The sequence below is a fragment of the Schistocerca piceifrons genome, chromosome 7 (genome assembly GCF_021461385.2).
Source record: "Schistocerca piceifrons isolate TAMUIC-IGC-003096 chromosome 7, iqSchPice1.1, whole genome shotgun sequence".
Classification (NCBI taxonomy): Eukaryota; Metazoa; Arthropoda; class Insecta; order Orthoptera; family Acrididae; genus Schistocerca; species Schistocerca piceifrons.
In genome coordinates, this window is record NC_060144.1 from 316,057,308 (window position 1) to 316,075,846 (window position 18,539).

The 18,539-nt window shown below is 41.8% G+C and overlaps 1 protein-coding gene across 2 annotated transcripts in view; it reads left to right on the plus strand.

The window, feature by feature from the left end:
- Window positions 1-17,262, plus strand: part of LOC124805308 — a 68,632-nt gene extending 51,370 nt beyond the window's left edge. For both annotated transcript variants that reach the window (XM_047265824.1, XM_047265825.1), the window contains exons 2-3: window positions 3,987-4,129; window positions 17,010-17,262. In XM_047265824.1, the coding sequence (XP_047121780.1) occupies window positions 3,987-4,129; window positions 17,010-17,195 (329 nt within the window). In that variant the 3' untranslated portion in view covers window positions 17,196-17,262. The remainder of the gene's footprint in view (window positions 1-3,986; window positions 4,130-17,009) is intronic.
- Window positions 17,263-18,539: the final 1,277 nt, after the last annotated feature.

Below are 18,539 nucleotides of genomic sequence, written 5' to 3' on the forward strand. Positions count from 1 at the left end.
TTCTGCGACGTTACGCCCAGATATTTAAACGACGCCACTAATGCGGTATGGAAACTTACGGGTTTGTTTTCCTACTCATCCGCATTAACTTTCTTTCTTTTACATTTAGTGCCAGCTGCCATTCATCAAACCAACTAGAAATTCTGTCTGAGTCATCTTCTGTCATGCGCAGTCACTCACCTACACCTTCCCGTACACCACAGCTTCATCGTCAAACAACCGTAGATTGCTGCCCATCCTGTCCGCTATGTCATTTATGTATACCGAAAATGATAGCGGACGTATCACACTTCCCTGGGGCACTCCTGACAATACTCTTCTCTCTGATGAACAATCGCCGTCGAGAACAATATACTGGGTTCTATAAACCATCTAAGTCTTGACTCCATAGCCGTGTTTAAAAGGAGTGTGGGTGGCACGAGGGAGAATTTGCCCCCCCCCCCCCTGAAAACCGGGTACGTGTTTTTTATTCATTACGGGTTTCTATAGAATTTTAGCAGTCATTGTTTGTGATTCCAACAAATTGCAGGTTTAATACTGCGACCATTACAAGAAATACCTCAGCTTTAGCACTCGCTATACAGGGTGGTCAGAAACCGTCTGAGAAGCTTGTAAGCGAGTTGCAGCGCAGGTAGTCCTGAGAAATAATTGTTAAGAAATAAATTTATATGTCGCGTCGTTTCCCACTTAATTAACACCGATGTTAGTCAATCAGGCCATTCCGCGTGCAAATTCGAGCAGCACGCCAGTACGGTATCGCTAAACGTGTTCTCCGTTTAGTTCCTAAAACCGAAAAAGAGGGCGATAAAAAAATTGGACATAGGTCGGTAGTAAGGATTGAACCCGATCCAAAGGCAGAGCAGTTTTGCACTCTATCATCTCCTGCATGAGAACAACGGTAATTGTATTAACGGGCCACTTCAATTTGCGCGCACAACGGTCTGATTGGCTATCTGCGATGCTAATTAACTCGAGAACGGCGCAATGCATCGAATTTTTTTTCTGAACAATTATTGCTCGGCACTCCCTACCCTGCAAGTCCCTTACTAGCTTTTCAGGCTGTTCCTGGCCAAAATGGATTCCCATTTCGCGAATGTGGATTGACTCCGGCTGTTTACGACACATGAAAATGTGTGCCACAACAAGATCTCCCGCTGATCGCGAGCGAAAAGGTTGTGGATTTCCTGACAGGAGTCTGTATCAGTCCTGGAGGCGTCATCGGATAGCCGAAGGGCTTAAGGCATCATTCGAGATAAGCAGGAAGTCCAGATTCGAGACCCGGTCCGGCACAAATTTTTTGTGTGTTGCAGACAGCTGAAGTCTATCCATATCCGTGAGGTTCGAATCTATTTTGTAATATTTACCACAGCTGTAATCGACAAAACAGTTTCTACTCCTTCAGATGTGTCTGCACGTCCAAAGAACGTTGTAATGAGATCATACAGACCATGTATAAACGCAGACATTGTAACGATGTTTCGAGCCCTGTATAAATGCAGACACTGCAACCAACCATGATGTTTCTCATCACCCATATCACCCAGTGTATGTTGAGTTTTCTTATTTGTGACTCTATTCACGGGAAATTCTGTTTATTCCCTTTGTGTGCCTGGAATTTTGGCACCGATCTGTAGAAAAGATGGATACGAACCTTTATAGAATCGCACCGATGTAATAACATCAATTCGTTTCTATCGTGCCCTCGTTCAGCCGTTACACACAACACTTCTGCGCTAGAAGAGAGAGAGAGAGAGAGAGAGAGAGAGAGAGAGAGAGAGAGAGAGAGAGAGGAACGTGCGAAGTTTTAAGGTAAAAGATATGCTCTCCAGGACTGAGACCTTCTCAAAGTTTGTGGGTACGACGCAGCAACACGTGCAGTCACAGTACTTTGACGTGGTGAACATGATAAACTTGCCCTAGGCTACTAAAAGTTGATGCTATCGACTGCTTTGAGTGCAGTTTAGGTAGATTTCCCACATTCATCTAGTCGTATATTTTTTCTGGATTACACTTTACCTAACAAACCCAAAATAATATCTTTCAAAATCCACGCTGTTGACCTTAATTTTGACAGACGGCATTAAAAGACAGAAGTCATGAAAGCAATGCAGTAAATCTATTAATGCGAACAGAATTGAAATTTTATAAGATACAAAAGTGTTATGGATGACGTACATGTTGAGTAACCCTTTTTTAAAATTTATTCCCAGGTTCTCCACTTCACGGGGTACTAATGTGGTATGTTTATAGACACCCAGCAGGATCTTCTCAGTGATTTTAATTTTTTTCCTAGCTCTGATTTTCATTTTTAGTTTCAGTCTAGCACTGTAGGAGTATGAATAAATTATTTTTGCAGATATTTTCAAGCTCTATTTCAGAACAAATTCGATATCCTGGATTTAATCAAATGTGGAGAGAATTTCAGAGATTTGAATCAAACTGATTCACATTAATAACACAAACAGTAGTACTTCGTCTATACTATTGAAGTATGCTTACAGTATAGATACCGCAGTAATCAATCTTAAAAATGCTAAATAGATGACTATCAATCTTTTGGGACAGTGTAAATTTTGTTAATTTCTTATCGAATGTATTTCTAGCAGCACAACGCATTCTCAAACTCATCAAATCAGTTATGTCAAAACTGGCAAGTGTTGGTTCTTGACCGCTCTCGGAAAAATTTCTGCGGACGCCCTTGTGTAAGCCATGTAATGCTCGTACCTAATGTCAGTGAACAGTTAGTTTTGGTGTGCCTGTCAGCCTGCCCACATGGACTAAATTACAGTATCTGACAAAAACAATAGATGTAGATAATGTAATGTTTTCAATTTTTCTATAGGGATTGTGCAGTTTGTAATTTATTAACTATGCTGACAGGTTTAATTCGTTGCGTGCAATGTTTTTCTTCAGTATGGTTCATTGCAGTTCATTTTCTTATGGAAATTTTTTATGTGAATCATTAATCCTACCTGTTCAGTTAACATTCTCATGCTAACGACTCTACGTGAAACACATTGCAAACTTATTTTGACTCATTAATAAAACGTCTGACACCACTGTTATTGTACCTTACTTTCCGATGTGAATCTCATTCATAAACATAGTGTCATTGCCATTGCCGCCACTTTCTCCATAAACAACAGAGGTGGATCTACATTTCGGCTCTGGGTGGGATCACAGTTTGTTACTGACTCCCCTCCAAGTGTAACATCCCATCAGACTCAGTTTCAAAGACCCACATATGCCAAAGATTAAAATAATAATAATAATATTTTTATTATTATTTTATTATTATTTTATTATTATTATTATTATTGTATTAGAACATTCACGAAATGTATTTACATCAGTGCTCAGAACTTCGCTTCAGCATAAATTCCACAAAATTTAACTTCAGATAGAACATCATCAGGAAAGCATATGTCCAAAAATTTTAGAAATAAGTCTGTCATATAACTATTTTATGAACTACAACAGCAAAAAACCTGATTATTTTATATGGTATAAAATCGAAGTCTGCACTCATCATTATCAGTATTCGACTTAGCTGTAAGCTTGTGAACATAGGTCTGCAGACTGCTGATATTTGATCGAGTAAATGAGTGGAATTCTATATCTTTCTGCTGTTCCACCTCTGCTTGGCAAAGACAGCCTTCTGTCATTTTTATTAGCAGAGCACCTTTCTCCTTGTCTCCTTCATACGGTTTGGCATTTCCACCTGTTGTTGGAAGCAGGTGTGGCCAGGCTGCGAATGGGCGCCATATTTCTGGCTGGGATGTTTCCTACAGCTACTCAGACTGCAGACCAATGTATGTGGGCTCAACCTCAGGGGTGCGACTGAAAAGCGTCCTTTCTTAAAAGATGCTTGTAATATTTTAGAATTTCTTCCCTCTGTCGGGTCTCTTCGTCCTCACAATGCTGTATTCTCGGAAAGTCAGCTAAAAACGCAACTGCATTTGTTCTAAATTTCGTAACTTTTGCAGTGCTCGACTCGTGGGGTCAGCTGCCGGTGCCTGGATTTCTGGAGGGGAACACGGCGCTGCTGGGGAACTTTGACGAGTGCCTGAATGCCGGCGCCAAGTACTGTCTGGCCACCGTGCATCTGCCGCAGGCTTCACTGAGAAAGGTGAGTCTTACCTAGCTGTGTGCGATTTCGACGAGTTAGAGAAATACTGCTCGTGATCGATTTCACGATCCCGCTGATTTTTATCCCTTTAACCTTCGCAGTACCAAGAGAGGTATTTCATGCCCAACTTTTTAAAATATTGTGATCTAATCAGGTATGGTACTTTATGTAGCATGTTCGGAAATTCGCTTTACAAACTTTTGGGACTTTTAGAGGTGATTACATAATATTTTAAATAGATACCCACTAAGTAGGCAATAGGGTAGTCACGGTGGAAACGGGGGGGGGGGGGGTGGGGGGGCAGGCTTGGCTATGTCGGATCGGCTGATCTCACCTGACGTCTGTCCTTCCTCTCTGACCTGGTTCGAGCCCCATCCGTGAGTCTGTGAGTGTTAGAGCAATATGGCTGAGTATACATTTGCAGAATACGCAGATATGATCTTTCTGAATGGCGAAGGTCGCGGCAACAGAAGAGCTGCTCGTCGCCTTTATCAATGGCGTCCTCCACAACATTCGACTCCATCCATACCCTTTTCGCCACAATTACGCAATGGCTTCGAGAAAGGGTACCTTGACCGTCAGCAGGCGTGATTGCGATGTCTCATGGAGACGCCGCACACCATTACTGGATGAGGTCTTACTGCATCACGTTGAAGAGAACCCATCAACGTGTACACGAACAATTTCTTTGGCTGTTAGGCGGGAGGGGAGAAAGCATGGATTTCATGGTCGAGTGGCTGCTCATAAGCCACACATCATACCGGTAAATGCCTAACAACGCCTCGTTTAGTCTAAGGAGCGTAACATCGGACGATTGAACGGTGGAAAAACGTTGTGTTGAGTGACGAATCACGGCACACAATGTGGCGATCTGATGGCAGGGTGTGGGTATGGCAAATGTCCGGTAACGTTATCTGCGAGCGTGTGTAGTGCCAACAGTAAAATTCGGAGGCGGTGGTGTTATGGTGTGGTCGTGTTTTTCATGGAGGGGGCTTGCACCACTTCTTATTTTGCGTGGCTCTATCTCAACACAGCCCTACATTGGTGATTCAAGCACCTTCTTGCTTCACACTGTTTAAGAGCAATTCAAGGTTGGCGATTGCATCTTTCAACACGATCGAGCACCTGTTCATAATGCACGACCTGTGGCGCAGTGGTAATCCCTGTAATGGACTGGCCTGCACAGAGTCCTGACCTGAATTCTATAGAATAACTTTGGGATGTTTTGGAACGCCGACTTCCTGCCAGGCCTCACCAACCGACATCGATACTTTCCTCATTGCATCACTCCGTGAAGAATGGCCTGCTATTCCCCAAGAAACCTTCCAGCATCTGATTGAACGTATGCCTGCGAGAATGGAAGCTTTCATCAAGGCTAAGGGTGGTACAACACCATATTGAATTCCAGCTTTACCGATGGAGGGCGCCACGAACTTGTAAGTCATTTTCAGCCAGGTGTCCGGATATTTCTGATCACATAGTGTACGTAAGCAATTTAGGAGACAATCTGAGCAACAATCTTAGATTGTTTGCAGGTAATTCTTTCATTTAGCTTCTCGTAAAGTTATCAAATGATCAAAACCAATTGCAAAATGATTTAGGTAAGACGTTTATGGTGCGAAACGTAACATTTAACCTTAAATAATGAAAAGTGTGAAGTCATCCACACGAGTACTAAAAGCAATCCGCTAAATTTCAGTTGCACCATAAATCACATAGCTGTAAATGTAGTAAATTCAGTTACGAGTAAATACTTAGGGACTACTGTTACTAATAACTTGAATTTTAACTATCACATAGATAATGTTGACGGGAAAGCAAACCAAAGACTGTGATTCACTGGCAGAACGTTTAGAAAACGCAACATATCTACTAAAGAGACTGCCTTCAATACGCTTGTGCATTCTCTTCTGGAGTATTGCTGTGCAGTGCAGGATCCGCATCAGATAGCATCGACGGAGAAAGAAAATGTTCAAAGAAGGGAGGCTCGTTTTGTATTATCGCGAAGTAGGTGCATTAGGGTGGCAATCATTAAAATAAAGACTTTTTCGTGGAGGCAGTATCTTCTAATGACATTTGTAATATTCCTTTCTGAATAAAAAATATTTTTATGTAAAATTCTGTGTAAATGTTGTGACCAAAGGGTCGATGTCAATTTTTGCTTTATCTGTAGACAAAAACGAAGGCAAGATCTTCAGTTTTTTCTTGGTCAGCTGCCTGCTTATTCGCTTTTTCCTTTGCCTTCTGGCTTTCATCATGTAATCATGCTGCTCTCTAGTTCTGTATGATTTGTAATACAATAAGTTAAATCTTAATCAAAATGTGTTCGAATACTTTCTTTCCATACGAGTTCATATATTTATGCTGATTACCAACGTATTATCAATTTCATTTTTCAGTTTTTGTGAGGGAGAAGCAACATGTTGATGTGGCAGCGATCCGCCAATGACTTGATTTTACTAAAATTCCACTGTCTATTTTTCGGTTATTGTACGACGTGGAGCTGCAGTCATTTGGAAAAGTACGAGAGTTGTAACTAATTACACAGGATAGAGCGATAACTAGGTAGCGATGTACAGTTTTAATTTTCAAAATTCCATTTGTCCACAGCTTTAGTTGCGCTGATCCAAACAAGAATCAATAACAAAAAAATGGCTTTGAGCACTATGGGACATAACTTCTCAGGTCATCAGTCCCCTAGAACTTAGAACTACTTAAACCTAACTAACCTAAGGACATCACACACATCTATGCCCGAGACAGGATTCGAACCTGCGACCGTAGTGGTCGCGCGGTTCCAGACTGCATTTAATAACAACTTCGGCTATGTTTTGGTAAGCGGAGGTGGAAGCCAACTCATGAATTTGAATGACCAACTTTCTTCTCAAAGCCTGAAAATATTTTTTTGACCCCCACCTATATACCGGAAAATGATCATTAAAGGAAGAGAAATCAGATCGCACGGAAATATTTAATTGTTCATTTTTCCCACGCGCTGTTCGATGAACCCTCTGAAAGGCACTTAATTGTGAACTGCAGAGTAATCATGCAGATGTATATTTAAACCACTCTCTTGGTACATCCACAGTGGTATATCGTTCGTAAAAACACGACAGTGCATGAAGTGATTCTGGCTGTTCCTAGTTTCTGCTCCTAATGATTACACTGACGAGAACAAAGATGTAGGAATAGCTTGGATACTGTAATATTTCTGGCTCTTTGAGTCATCATTACTTTTTATCAATCTAAGCAACCTAAGTATTGCAGCAGGCAGCTGATGACATTGGGAAGTGTGATCGGTACATGCGGCCAAGGAACACAACACGTATCACTTGCACATGTACCATAGTTTGGTGGGTGCCTTTATGTGGTGAGATGGCAACGGCGGAGCGATTCTGTGCTCCGATTGGCTACTGGGCTGCATGCAGGTCGAAGCTAGTAACTTTATGACTTATAATTTGTAATTAAAACACCAAATAGGAATTTGTTTCACTATAAAACCTTCAGTATAAAAGGTTTTGTGCGAATGCACAAACAGTGCCCGAACTCTTACGGGAATCGGCAACGCGCCGCGAGTAATGAGTATAATGGGCGGGGGCACTACGAATGTAGTGCGGGACGATACGTTGAGACTGTGGGTTTCGCGGGAGGCGTGCCAGAGATAAATCCCTGCAGTCGCGCTATCCTCTGTGTCCTCGGTGGCTCAGATGGATAGAGCGTCTGCCATGTAAGCAGGAGATCCCGGGTTCGTGTCCCGGTCGGGGCACACGTTTTCATCTGTCCCCATTGACGTATTTCAACGCCTGTAAGCAGCTAAGGGTGTTCATTTCATTGTAAATTCATTCTAACGAGCTGCTTGGTCACCGATGGTATCTGTTCTTTCGGACATGTCCTACAGAACAGATACCATCTTAGTAAATATGAGAATAAGATGACATAATGCGGAATTTACGACAATCTGCAGAATACAGTCAAAAACGCTATCGTTATGCATGCATGGAAACATGTGGTCAAGGGTAACTAAAAATTTCTATGCTTTTCAGCTGAGAATCATTTTTGTCCGACATTTCCGCTGGTATTTTAGCAACACTTCGTACTCCGAAAACGCAAATTCGGTACTGCGAAGAATAGCGCGCCTGTGTCGTCTGCTAGCCGCTTTGTGTTCGTGGCGCTGTGCGCGCTGCAGTGCGCATGCGCGGATGTGCGGCCGCTTGCTTTTGATTGGCTTGCGCGACGCGAATCGACAACAGCGCTTCGGTTCTCTAGACGCGAACATTATCGCTACCGAAATGCTTACTGAATAAAGATGGAACTCTAATTCGAGTACTAGACCGTTCGGTGCTCTTGAGTACCGAAACGATCGGCACAACGGAGGAAAGATACAGAATAGGCACCCTGGCAAAGAAACTGTGTGTAAATCGCTACCGAAAGAGGGTGGGAAGAAAAGACTCTTGCTGGTAGGTAACAGCCATTGGAAGGTTGTACGCCAGATGAGGACAAAAGAGGAACAGGGTACCAGGTCACAATGATTATGAAATCAAGTCCTAGTCTTTGGCAGGTAACAGAGAAGGTAGGGAATTTGTGCAAAAGTTTTGACAAAGAGTATGTGGTTATTGCACTAGTTTGAGTGAGGAATAACCTGGCAAGGACAGTAATTACAGTATTAAGGGTGATCTGGATGAAACAGGAGCAGCACAAATGTGAGTTTTGTGGATGTCTTACAGCACCATGACTATCCCTTAGTTAACACTACTGTTAGCCACGTGAACATTTAATTGAACAGGCTGCTGCTGATAGAAATGAAATGTTATATTAGTGCCGTGGCTGCTGTTGCAATTGGGAGATGGAGATATACTAGGCACCACACGCACCTGAAAAGAAGAGAAGATAGGTTGACTGACCTTCTCACAGAGAATTTACAGGGCCCACCATCACACAAACCAAGAGTCCTGTGGTTACAGGCATCAGAGAAGTACCCTTTTTGAGGTTAGATCAGGATTAAGGCACCATGTTTTAAAGAAGTCAAAATAACAGAAGAGCCACACAAAATGCCTAAGAATGCACAATAAGGTTAGCTTATTTCATCAAAACATTAGAGGACTGAGTAATAAGAAACAAGAGCTTCTTGTCTGTTTCGAAAATTTAGAGGGCTCATAAAAGATAGACATCTTCTATCTAGGCACACACAACCATTAGGGTGTATGTATAAGCGACATATAAAAGATTACACTCAAGCATCTTATTCGTGCAGAACGAATGTGGGGAAAGAAGGAGTTGTTACATGTATATGATAGTACACAAGTCTACAAACGTTGAGACAGGTAGATTTTGTAGTGATCAGCACATAACAGTGTGTGCCTCTGAATTAATATTGAAAAATAGTTCATTTATCATGTAACTGTGTAATGGTCCCCACAGGAAATTTTGAATTGTTTATGAGGAATTTAGATTCCTTGCCGTGGTATTTGTCAAACAGCAGCAAGCAGTTAATAGCCTGTAGTGATTTCAACACTGATTTTCTAAAGGAGTCTGAACACTTCATTTGGATTCTACAATTTCATCTCAGTAATTACCTTCACAACACCGGTTGAAAAAGACAGTAGCACCATAACTGATAATTTTTTCTTTGGTGAAGCTCAAAGAAATAAAGTAGCTGTTTACCCAGTAGAAAACGCTCTCTCTGATCAAGATGCACAGTTAGGGTAAATACAATAGCACATTACAGTACTGATCCTCCTCAGTGAAAATCGGTCAGAAGAATTAAAGCCTCCAGGAAAAACTTTTTCGTGAATAGTTCAAAAAATGGTTCAGATGGCTCTGAGCACTATGGGACTTAACTACTAAGGTCATCAGTCCTCTAGAACTTAGAATTACTTAAACCTAACTAACCTAAGAACATCACACACATCCATGCCCGAGGCAGGATTCGAACCTGCGACCGTAGCGGTCGCGCAGTTCCAGACTGTAGCGCCTAGAACTTCTCAGCCACCACGGCCGGCGTGAATAGTTAGCAAGAGATGAATTGCGATGAAATTTATAATGAACGAAATGCTGACAAAATTTAATCTATTCCATGATACATTCATATCATTATTTAAAAATAGTTGTCAACGTAACCTAATCAGAAAGGAACTGGGGAACTAACAATTGCTTCCCAACATATTTTCTCCTTAACGATATTTGTCATTAAATATATATCTTTTTTTTTCAAAGCAACAGCTCAGTTCATGGAACTAATACTGGAGATAAGAATAAGTTTCACAAATACTCGTATTTAAAGTTACTTGCTTTGGTTCGGAAAATTGTCCACTATTCAGCAATACACATTTTCAATAACATGCCAGCAGCCATAAAAAATTTAACTAATGATAAAATTCAGTTTGGTAAGAGTCTAAAGGATTTACTGTTGGCCAACTCTTTCTACTCTATTGATGAATTTCTTAGCGGAACCGATTGATGCGTGCACTGATGTATGAAATTTCAGTCACCAGTTTTCTCCTCCGATTGCGAAAACATTCTGCTGGCACTCACCTACATGAGGATAAATGATCACAACAAAATACGAGAAACCAGGACTTGCACAGAAAAATTTAAGTGCTCTTTTTTCCGCGTGCCATTCGAGAGTGGAACGGTAGAGACACAGCTTGAAGGTGGTTCACTTTATTGTGAATAGCAGAGTAATCACGCTGATGTAGATGTATGTTATTAATAATATCACTTAATGTGTGAATACTGCGTACAATCTCACTTCTGCATAAATTTTGTGCAGTAATGCGTTCACTATAAATAAGTGCTGTAAAATTTTATTTATTTTATTTTTATTTTATTTTTATTTTTATTTTTATTTATTTTATTTTTGAATTTGATAATTCGTGGATATACTAGCCTAAGAACTATCAAATGCACTTAAGTGTGTTGGACATTTAATATTTGGTGACAAGTTTTTTTTATCCTTTTAAATGTAGATATGCATCAATTTTTTTTCTTTTCTTTATTTTCCGATTCCAGACCCACAAGGCCAATTTCATTTGGGATTTATGTAAGTTACATTATCATATCTGTTCTTAGCTTGTACATGTTTATTGTGTATTCTTGTTTTCTGGCATGGTTCACGTCCCAGAAGATCTCACTACGGATCAATTGGAAGGAAAAGTACATCTAATCTAATCGAATCTAATCCAAGAGAAGATGAAGACCCAAAAGAGCGGACCCCGCTCTACGTTGCGGTTCAAATACTGAGGAATGAGAATAAGAAGAAGAAGCAGCTAGAGTCACCTACGATGGGCAATAATATTTTAATGACAGGTACCACAGTATGCCATAGTCGATTGTGGAAGCGCATACGAGTACAGCATTCGACAATGCACTACTGGACAACAAATTTGGATCGTAGCCTGAGATGAACTAGACAGGTCACTGCTGCGAACAATGGTAAGTCGACAGGCGAAAAGAGAGTTCAGGGCGAACATTACGACAGCAGGCAATGTGAGCTCAAGTAAGTGCCGATGGGCAAAGGCAGAATCGCCTTAAATCGGCAACACACATAATTTACTCTGGAAATGGAAATGAGCGTTTGGCGTCATTGGCCGGGAGGCCCCTTACGGGACAGGTGCGGCTGCCTTGGTGCAGGTCTTATTACATTCGACGCCACATTGGGCGACCTGCACGCCGGATGGGGATGAAATGATGAAGACAACACAACACCCAGTCCCTGAGCGAAGAAAATCCCCGACCAAGGCGGGAATCGAACCCGGGGCCGAAGGACGGTAATCCGTCACATCGACCACTCACCTATCGGGGCGAACATAATTTACACTGATGAGCCTAAACATTATGACCACTGACCACCGCGAGACTGAATGCCTTCTGGTGATGTTGCGGGAACGTGGCGCAGTAAGGAAAGAATGTAAGCGGAAGAGGGACAAATTGCCTGTCTCATAGTGAAGATACTGGCCGCAAATGCGGAAATCCATTTATATAAGCGGGTTTGACAAATGGCGCATTGTTGTGGTACTGCGACTAGAAACGACAATCAGTGAAAAGGCGAAGCTGGTCGCCTGTTTGCGTACTACTGCCGTCAGCGCCTATAAAAAGTGATTGAATGGTGGTGAAGTAATGGGCAGGCCGCATGATACTGGATGTCCACGTCTCATAACAGATCATAGAGGTCGGAGGATCCGCCACTGTGTAATCCAGGATAGGCAGCGATCTGTGGCACATCTGGCGACAGAGTACAGTGCTGGCGCATGCACAAATGTTTCGGAGAACACCGTTCCTGTGTTGACCCAACGACAACGTCAGTTACGGTTGCAATGGAGGCGGAACCACTGGGATTCGACCATCGGCCAATGGAAACGTGTCGCCTGTCGAATAAATCGCATTTCTTATTACACCAGGTCTATGATTGAGTCCTCATACGCCGTCATCCAGGCGAATGGCTACTTGAAAAATGCACTGCGCCACATATTCGTGTGCGCTATTTTTGACCTGATCCTCCATGCAGTCAGTAATTTCGACAATTTACTACTCATTTTGTTGGCTAAAATAATTCACAGGTATGCAAAAAATATTTTTTGAAAGTTGTTTGAAATTTGATAACTGACTTATGTACTTTTCAGCGCTGATTTCAAATATGCAATTCATTCTTTTCTATCACGTCAGGTTCTCTCACAAAAAAGGGAGTATTTCAGGGTACAATAACAAAATTTAAGGAATTTATCACATTTTTTCCAACGTTATAAAAATTTTATTTATGAGTCATGTTGTAAACTACATTTCCAGCACACTTCCATTTCTCTTTAAGCTCATAAGTCCTTATAATAACGCTTTCGCTTTCTGTCGAAGCTACTTTTATTGCTTTTCCGGCTGTGGACTCGTTGAGGACCATCTCTTTTTATCATCCAGCAGTAGTCCGCTATCATGTTGACGTTCCATCTTCCTTGATATCTTCTTTCCATTTCTTTGATGTCTTGGTGGAATCTTTCACACTGCACTTCACTTACATCACCAAGGTTTGCAGGGAAGTAGACAAGATATGAGTGGAGAAAATGAACTTTAATGCTCATGTTACAGCCCAACTTCTTAAAGTTGTCGAGCCTGCCTGCTACGATTGTCTTGCAGTTTGGATCTCTTGTTTCCAAGGAAACTGGTAACAATTAATTTAAAAGATGTCCTGCTGCCTTTACTTTTGTTTCCATTTTGTCCACAAAGTTGGGATCAGTCATTAGGTTTCTAATGTCTGGTCCGACAAAAATTCCTTCGTTTAGCTTTGCCTCGGATAAACCAAAAAACTGTCCACAAAGATATCTGAAACACTCCTCTTCTTTTGGCAATGCGTTAACAAATTGTTTCATCAGCCCCAATTTAATGTGAAGTGGTGGAAGTAACACCTTTTTGGCATCCACAAGGCTTTTCCTCTCAACATTTTTAACCCCTACATGTAAGGTTTTCCTAATCGCCAAGCTTTCTTTATGTAGTGTTGCTTTCTGTCTCTAGTAGCCCATTCACATAGAAGGCAAGGGAACTTTATATAGCCACTTTGTTGACCAAGCAGCATTGAAATCACTTTTAAATCACCACATAGTGTCCATTAGATGGTCTGAATAGCAGAATTTGCTTAAAACCAGTTCAAGGTTTTCGTAACGTTCTTTTAAGTGAACCGTATGTCCAACTGGTATAGAAGCATACTTATTGCCATTGTGTAGAAGTACTGCTTTAAGGCTTCTTTTTGAAGAATCAATAAAAAGTCTCCACTCATCAGGAGCATATTATCTTTTGAAACGTGCCATAAGTCGTAGCAATCTCTGTCTTCTTCACTATCACCTTGCTGAGCCAATGGCTCGTGATCATCTGTATCATCCAAAGAATCTGGAGGAAAGGGTATTGGTACTTCAGGTCCATGAGGAACAGGGCGAATGGCTGATTGAATGTTAGGGTATGAAATATCCTTTACGTTTTTCAAACCTCGTACGTTGCAAGAACCAAAATAGCAATTCTTCCAATCCATCTGTGTCATGAATCAGCAAAACAGTGTTCAATAGTATTAGTCGAAAACATTCTATGGTTGCAATTTTAGGTTTCTATTTATCAACTACGCGTTTCACCTTATTGAGGCATCTTCAGGCCTGAAGACGCCTAAATAAGGTGAAATGAGTAGTTGATAAAAAAAAAAAAAAATTGTAAATAAGACTGTTTTCAAATAATACTAACAAAAACAGGAGTCATCACTATGAGTTTTGGGCTCCCTCCAAACAACTGGTATTCCAGGATTGCGATTTCGTTGATATCATTGCCTCAGTCCTTCAACACACACAGGGCAAACTATGTGTAGGGCCTAAGGCTTATCTTTATCGCCTAACTTTATACCAAAATAGGCGAAATATACTTTTTTAACAAAATCGGAAAAGTTTCTTTGTTGCTTTTTAACGGTATAGTTACCACAAATGTAGCAGAAGCAATCTGGCGAGTTTAAACATCCTCTGGTAGCCATTGTCCATAAAACAAGTTAAGAACACAAGAAAAAAGTCATTACTTTAAACCACTAGTAACAACAACACGTGAACAGCACAGAGTGAAGAGGTACTGCGAACTGAAGGTCAATATCAGAAGCTCAATGCTTGGTGATGGCGGGGGAAGGGGCAGCGCGACAGATAGGCACTGACATGAAAATACTGCTGGTTTCTCCTAATTACTCTTTATTTTACGTGTATCTAGTACAGAAACGGCTAAATAACAGTTTATGGAGATCCTGAAAATCAAAATTAAAACTCACTAGAATGCTGAAATATCGAAAAAAGCTAAAACTAGACAAGCAGTTTGTGAAATAACTGTACGCGATGGAATTTTTTCACTATTTTTCCCAAAATCAGCGTTGAAAACGCTATAAAAATTTTTTATCTCGCAGACCTTTGTTATTTTGCTGCTTCAGATCATTATTTATTACTTGATATGAGCAAACAATTGATCGAGTCCCACAGTTACTGGTACATGGCTAAGTGTTGGTGTGGTGACCTCACACACATTACGGCACCGCTTTAACGACTCTGAACCTTGCTACAATTGGTGCACACCCAAAAATAATTAACTGAATATCTCATTGTTATGACCAGAGAGGTTTAACCGCGCGTTGCTGCTGCTTACGCAGGCTATATTTCGCTTACTGTCGGCAGAGAGGCAACAATGGTGACATCACACTTCTAATAATGACACCTTAAAATCTTACTTTTCTGTACTACCACACAAAAAAGTCCAAATAAACTCAATTGTAGTCTGTACATTTTTGAGTTTGTAATTTTGTTACCCTCACGCCTTGAACTTGGTGGCTGACAAAGACGGAAGCTCGCGCTCTTATGACACCCACACTGAAGCTAATTACTGTAACAACAATTAACTGACAACTCTTCTAAAAAAAAATTGATAAATCATGTTTTGAATGGCTACAGCAAAGGTAGTCCATCTTATATATTAATGAAGTTTACTAAAAGTTTATCATTTTTACCAACTATTGACTTTTGCGATTCCGTGAAGGATTCAAATGTGCTGATACATGTATGAACGATATGTATGAGAGGTGTCGAGTGTTACAAATTAATATAGTTACTTACATGTTCCATAGATTATTTGAACGAGTCTTTAATCGAAATGACGTTGAGCGAGCCTTTTTACAGGATATCTCTGTACGATTTGTGGAAACATTAATGAACACATTTTTTCTGTCTTGCTCACACAGTTTAACTTGAAACCAATTTTTTTATTTCTTCTACAGGCTACCAATTTTTAAATAGGATTCGTGTACAGAAGAGGAGTCGTCCAAAATTTAAAATTTGCTGTGATACCTGCAAGACATTTTTTGTCATTGAGCAAGAGATCAAAGATTTCCATTCTGAGCCACTGACAGCTTTAATAATTGGTCATGAAAGACATTTTTTCCTCTAGTGTTATTGGTATGGACCTTACTGTTCTTGTCGAATTGTAACGGATTGTTTATGACGAATTTCACCAGCGAATGCATGTATTACGATGGCACCCTTAAAATGCCTAGCTCCTTGAACAGGTAGCTACATGACGCCCGTGGGTTACCACCACGTATTATTCTTATTGTTTGATTTTCAGCAATTAATACTTTATTGCGGTGAGTTACCCCCCGAAAATTATTCCATAAGAAGTTATTGATTTGAAATACGCAAAATGGGTCAGAGCTTAATTCGTCTGTTTCCAATATTAGCAATTATACGAGTAGCAAGGGTAGGTGACTTTTGAGTATTTGAGAAGTTCAGCTCAGGTTTTCATCAGTATGTACATCTAAAAATTGGGAGCATTCTACCCTGCTTACTGATTCTCATTCATGTGCTACATCAGTTGTTGATATGGCTCTATCTGTAGTACAGAACTGAATGTAGTGCATCTATTTAAAACTTAGGAAAAGTCGATTTTCTGAGAATTAGTTAATAATTCTTTCGAAAACATCATTTACAATATCTTCTGCTGCTTTCTTTCAAATTGGATTTATAATAACGCTAGTATCAAAATTTTAGGATGGTGTTTAATAATATTGTGAGGAAGGGAAGACAGGAGAAGGTAGGGGACAGTAAGAGAGGAAAGGAGAAGTATGACGAGGAGGAACGTCACGGGAGGGGTAAGTGGTGGTGGAGGTTGGAGTGGGGGGCAGGGGGGAGTAGAGACGAGGGAATGGATGGGAGAGGAGGGGGTTGATGGTACCAGCATATTCACGACAATATTTACAAACGTCTTACACCTAGAAAGACTTTTGAGAATCAACAGTCCTGCCCTTTGTTGACATATTGCACCATCGAATACTATCTTGAATGTGACTGCATTTGAAGACCCGCTGAGTGGCACGTTGGTCCTTGTCTGTTGGCAGCTCCTTGACGGCAACGCCCCTACAGACGACCTCCTGGCTGCGCAGAGGCAGGTGCTGGCGACCACGCCGGGCACGCTCTGCGCTGGGCGGCATGCGTGCCCCCGTCCTGTGACCCAGCAGACGTGGTGGTCCTGCTGCAGAAGCGGGTGGCCAGCCTGCTGCCCGGTGTCCAGGCAGACGCTGTAGCAGTGGACGTGCAGCAAAGCCTCTGCAGTGTCAACGAGACGTCGCCACTGGAGCCTAAGGACTGGGCCTTTCTGTAAGTTCTCTGTCCCACACAGCCACCTGAAATCTCCTCAAAGCACTTGTTTTACCTTGAAGCTACACTGCATATTTAAGAATACAAAGTTTTCGAGGACTTGTGGCAACTTCGCTCCCTCAAGCTAAGTCGTAAGCCATACTGTGGAATAAATACCCTGTAGCCTGTGACTTACACATTGTCCAGTCACATTAATGTCACCACCTGTCAGAAGTCTTAATAACCTTTTGTTGTAGCACAGACTGCTGCGAAACGTGCAGGAAGAAGTCACTGATGTTCTGAATGGAACCGACAGGGATGTGGAGGCATGCCGACTCCGTTGCTGTGGCCAGCTGCACTAGGTTTCTCGGTTGAAGATCCATGGCGCGAACAGCTCGATCGAGGTGGTCCTACACATTCTTGATTGGCTTTAAATCCGGGCAGTCTGGTGGCCCAAGGAGTATGGTAAACTCATCCTGCTACTCTTTGAACCACTCACGTACAGCGCGAGTTGTGTGACAGGTTGTGTGGCCCTGCTGGTAGATACCATCGTGCCGGGGAAAAAACAGAGTGCATGACAACGTCATCCCCAAGGATAGACGCATATTTGTGTTCGTCCAATGACGAAATCACTCAGGAAATACCACGAATACTTTCCCCAGCCCATACATTAACCTGGACCTTCCGACAGTTGTTGCATGTTTTCTGCTTTCGGACGTTTCATGCTGTACACGCTAATGGTCATTTGTCCGATGCAGCACGAAACGTTATTCATCTGAAAAGACCACCTGTCGCCACTCAGTGGACGTCCACTTGTGCCACTGGCGTGCAAATTCCAGACGTCGTTGCCGATGAACAGCAGTCATCATGGGTGCATGACCCAGAACCTGCTGAAGAGGCCCATACGCAGCAACGTTCGCTGAACGGTCGCTGAGGAGACACTGTTGATAGCCCCTTGGTTGATTTGGGCTCAGTTTCTCAACACTTAGAGCCCTACTTTCCAGTACATATCTCCGCAGCCGACATTCACAAAAATGGTTCAAATGGCTCTGAGCACTATGGGACTTAACATCTGTGGTCATCAGTCCCCTAGAACTTATAACTACTTAAACCTAACTAACCTAAGGGCATCACACACATCCATTCCCGCGGCAGGATTCGAACCTGCGACTGTAGCGGTCACGCGGTTCCAGACTGAAGCGCATAGAACCGCACGGCCACACCGGCCGGCGACATTCACCTCTGTCACCTATGGCATGTGGCGCAGCACAGTTACCTTGGGGCCGGTTCTG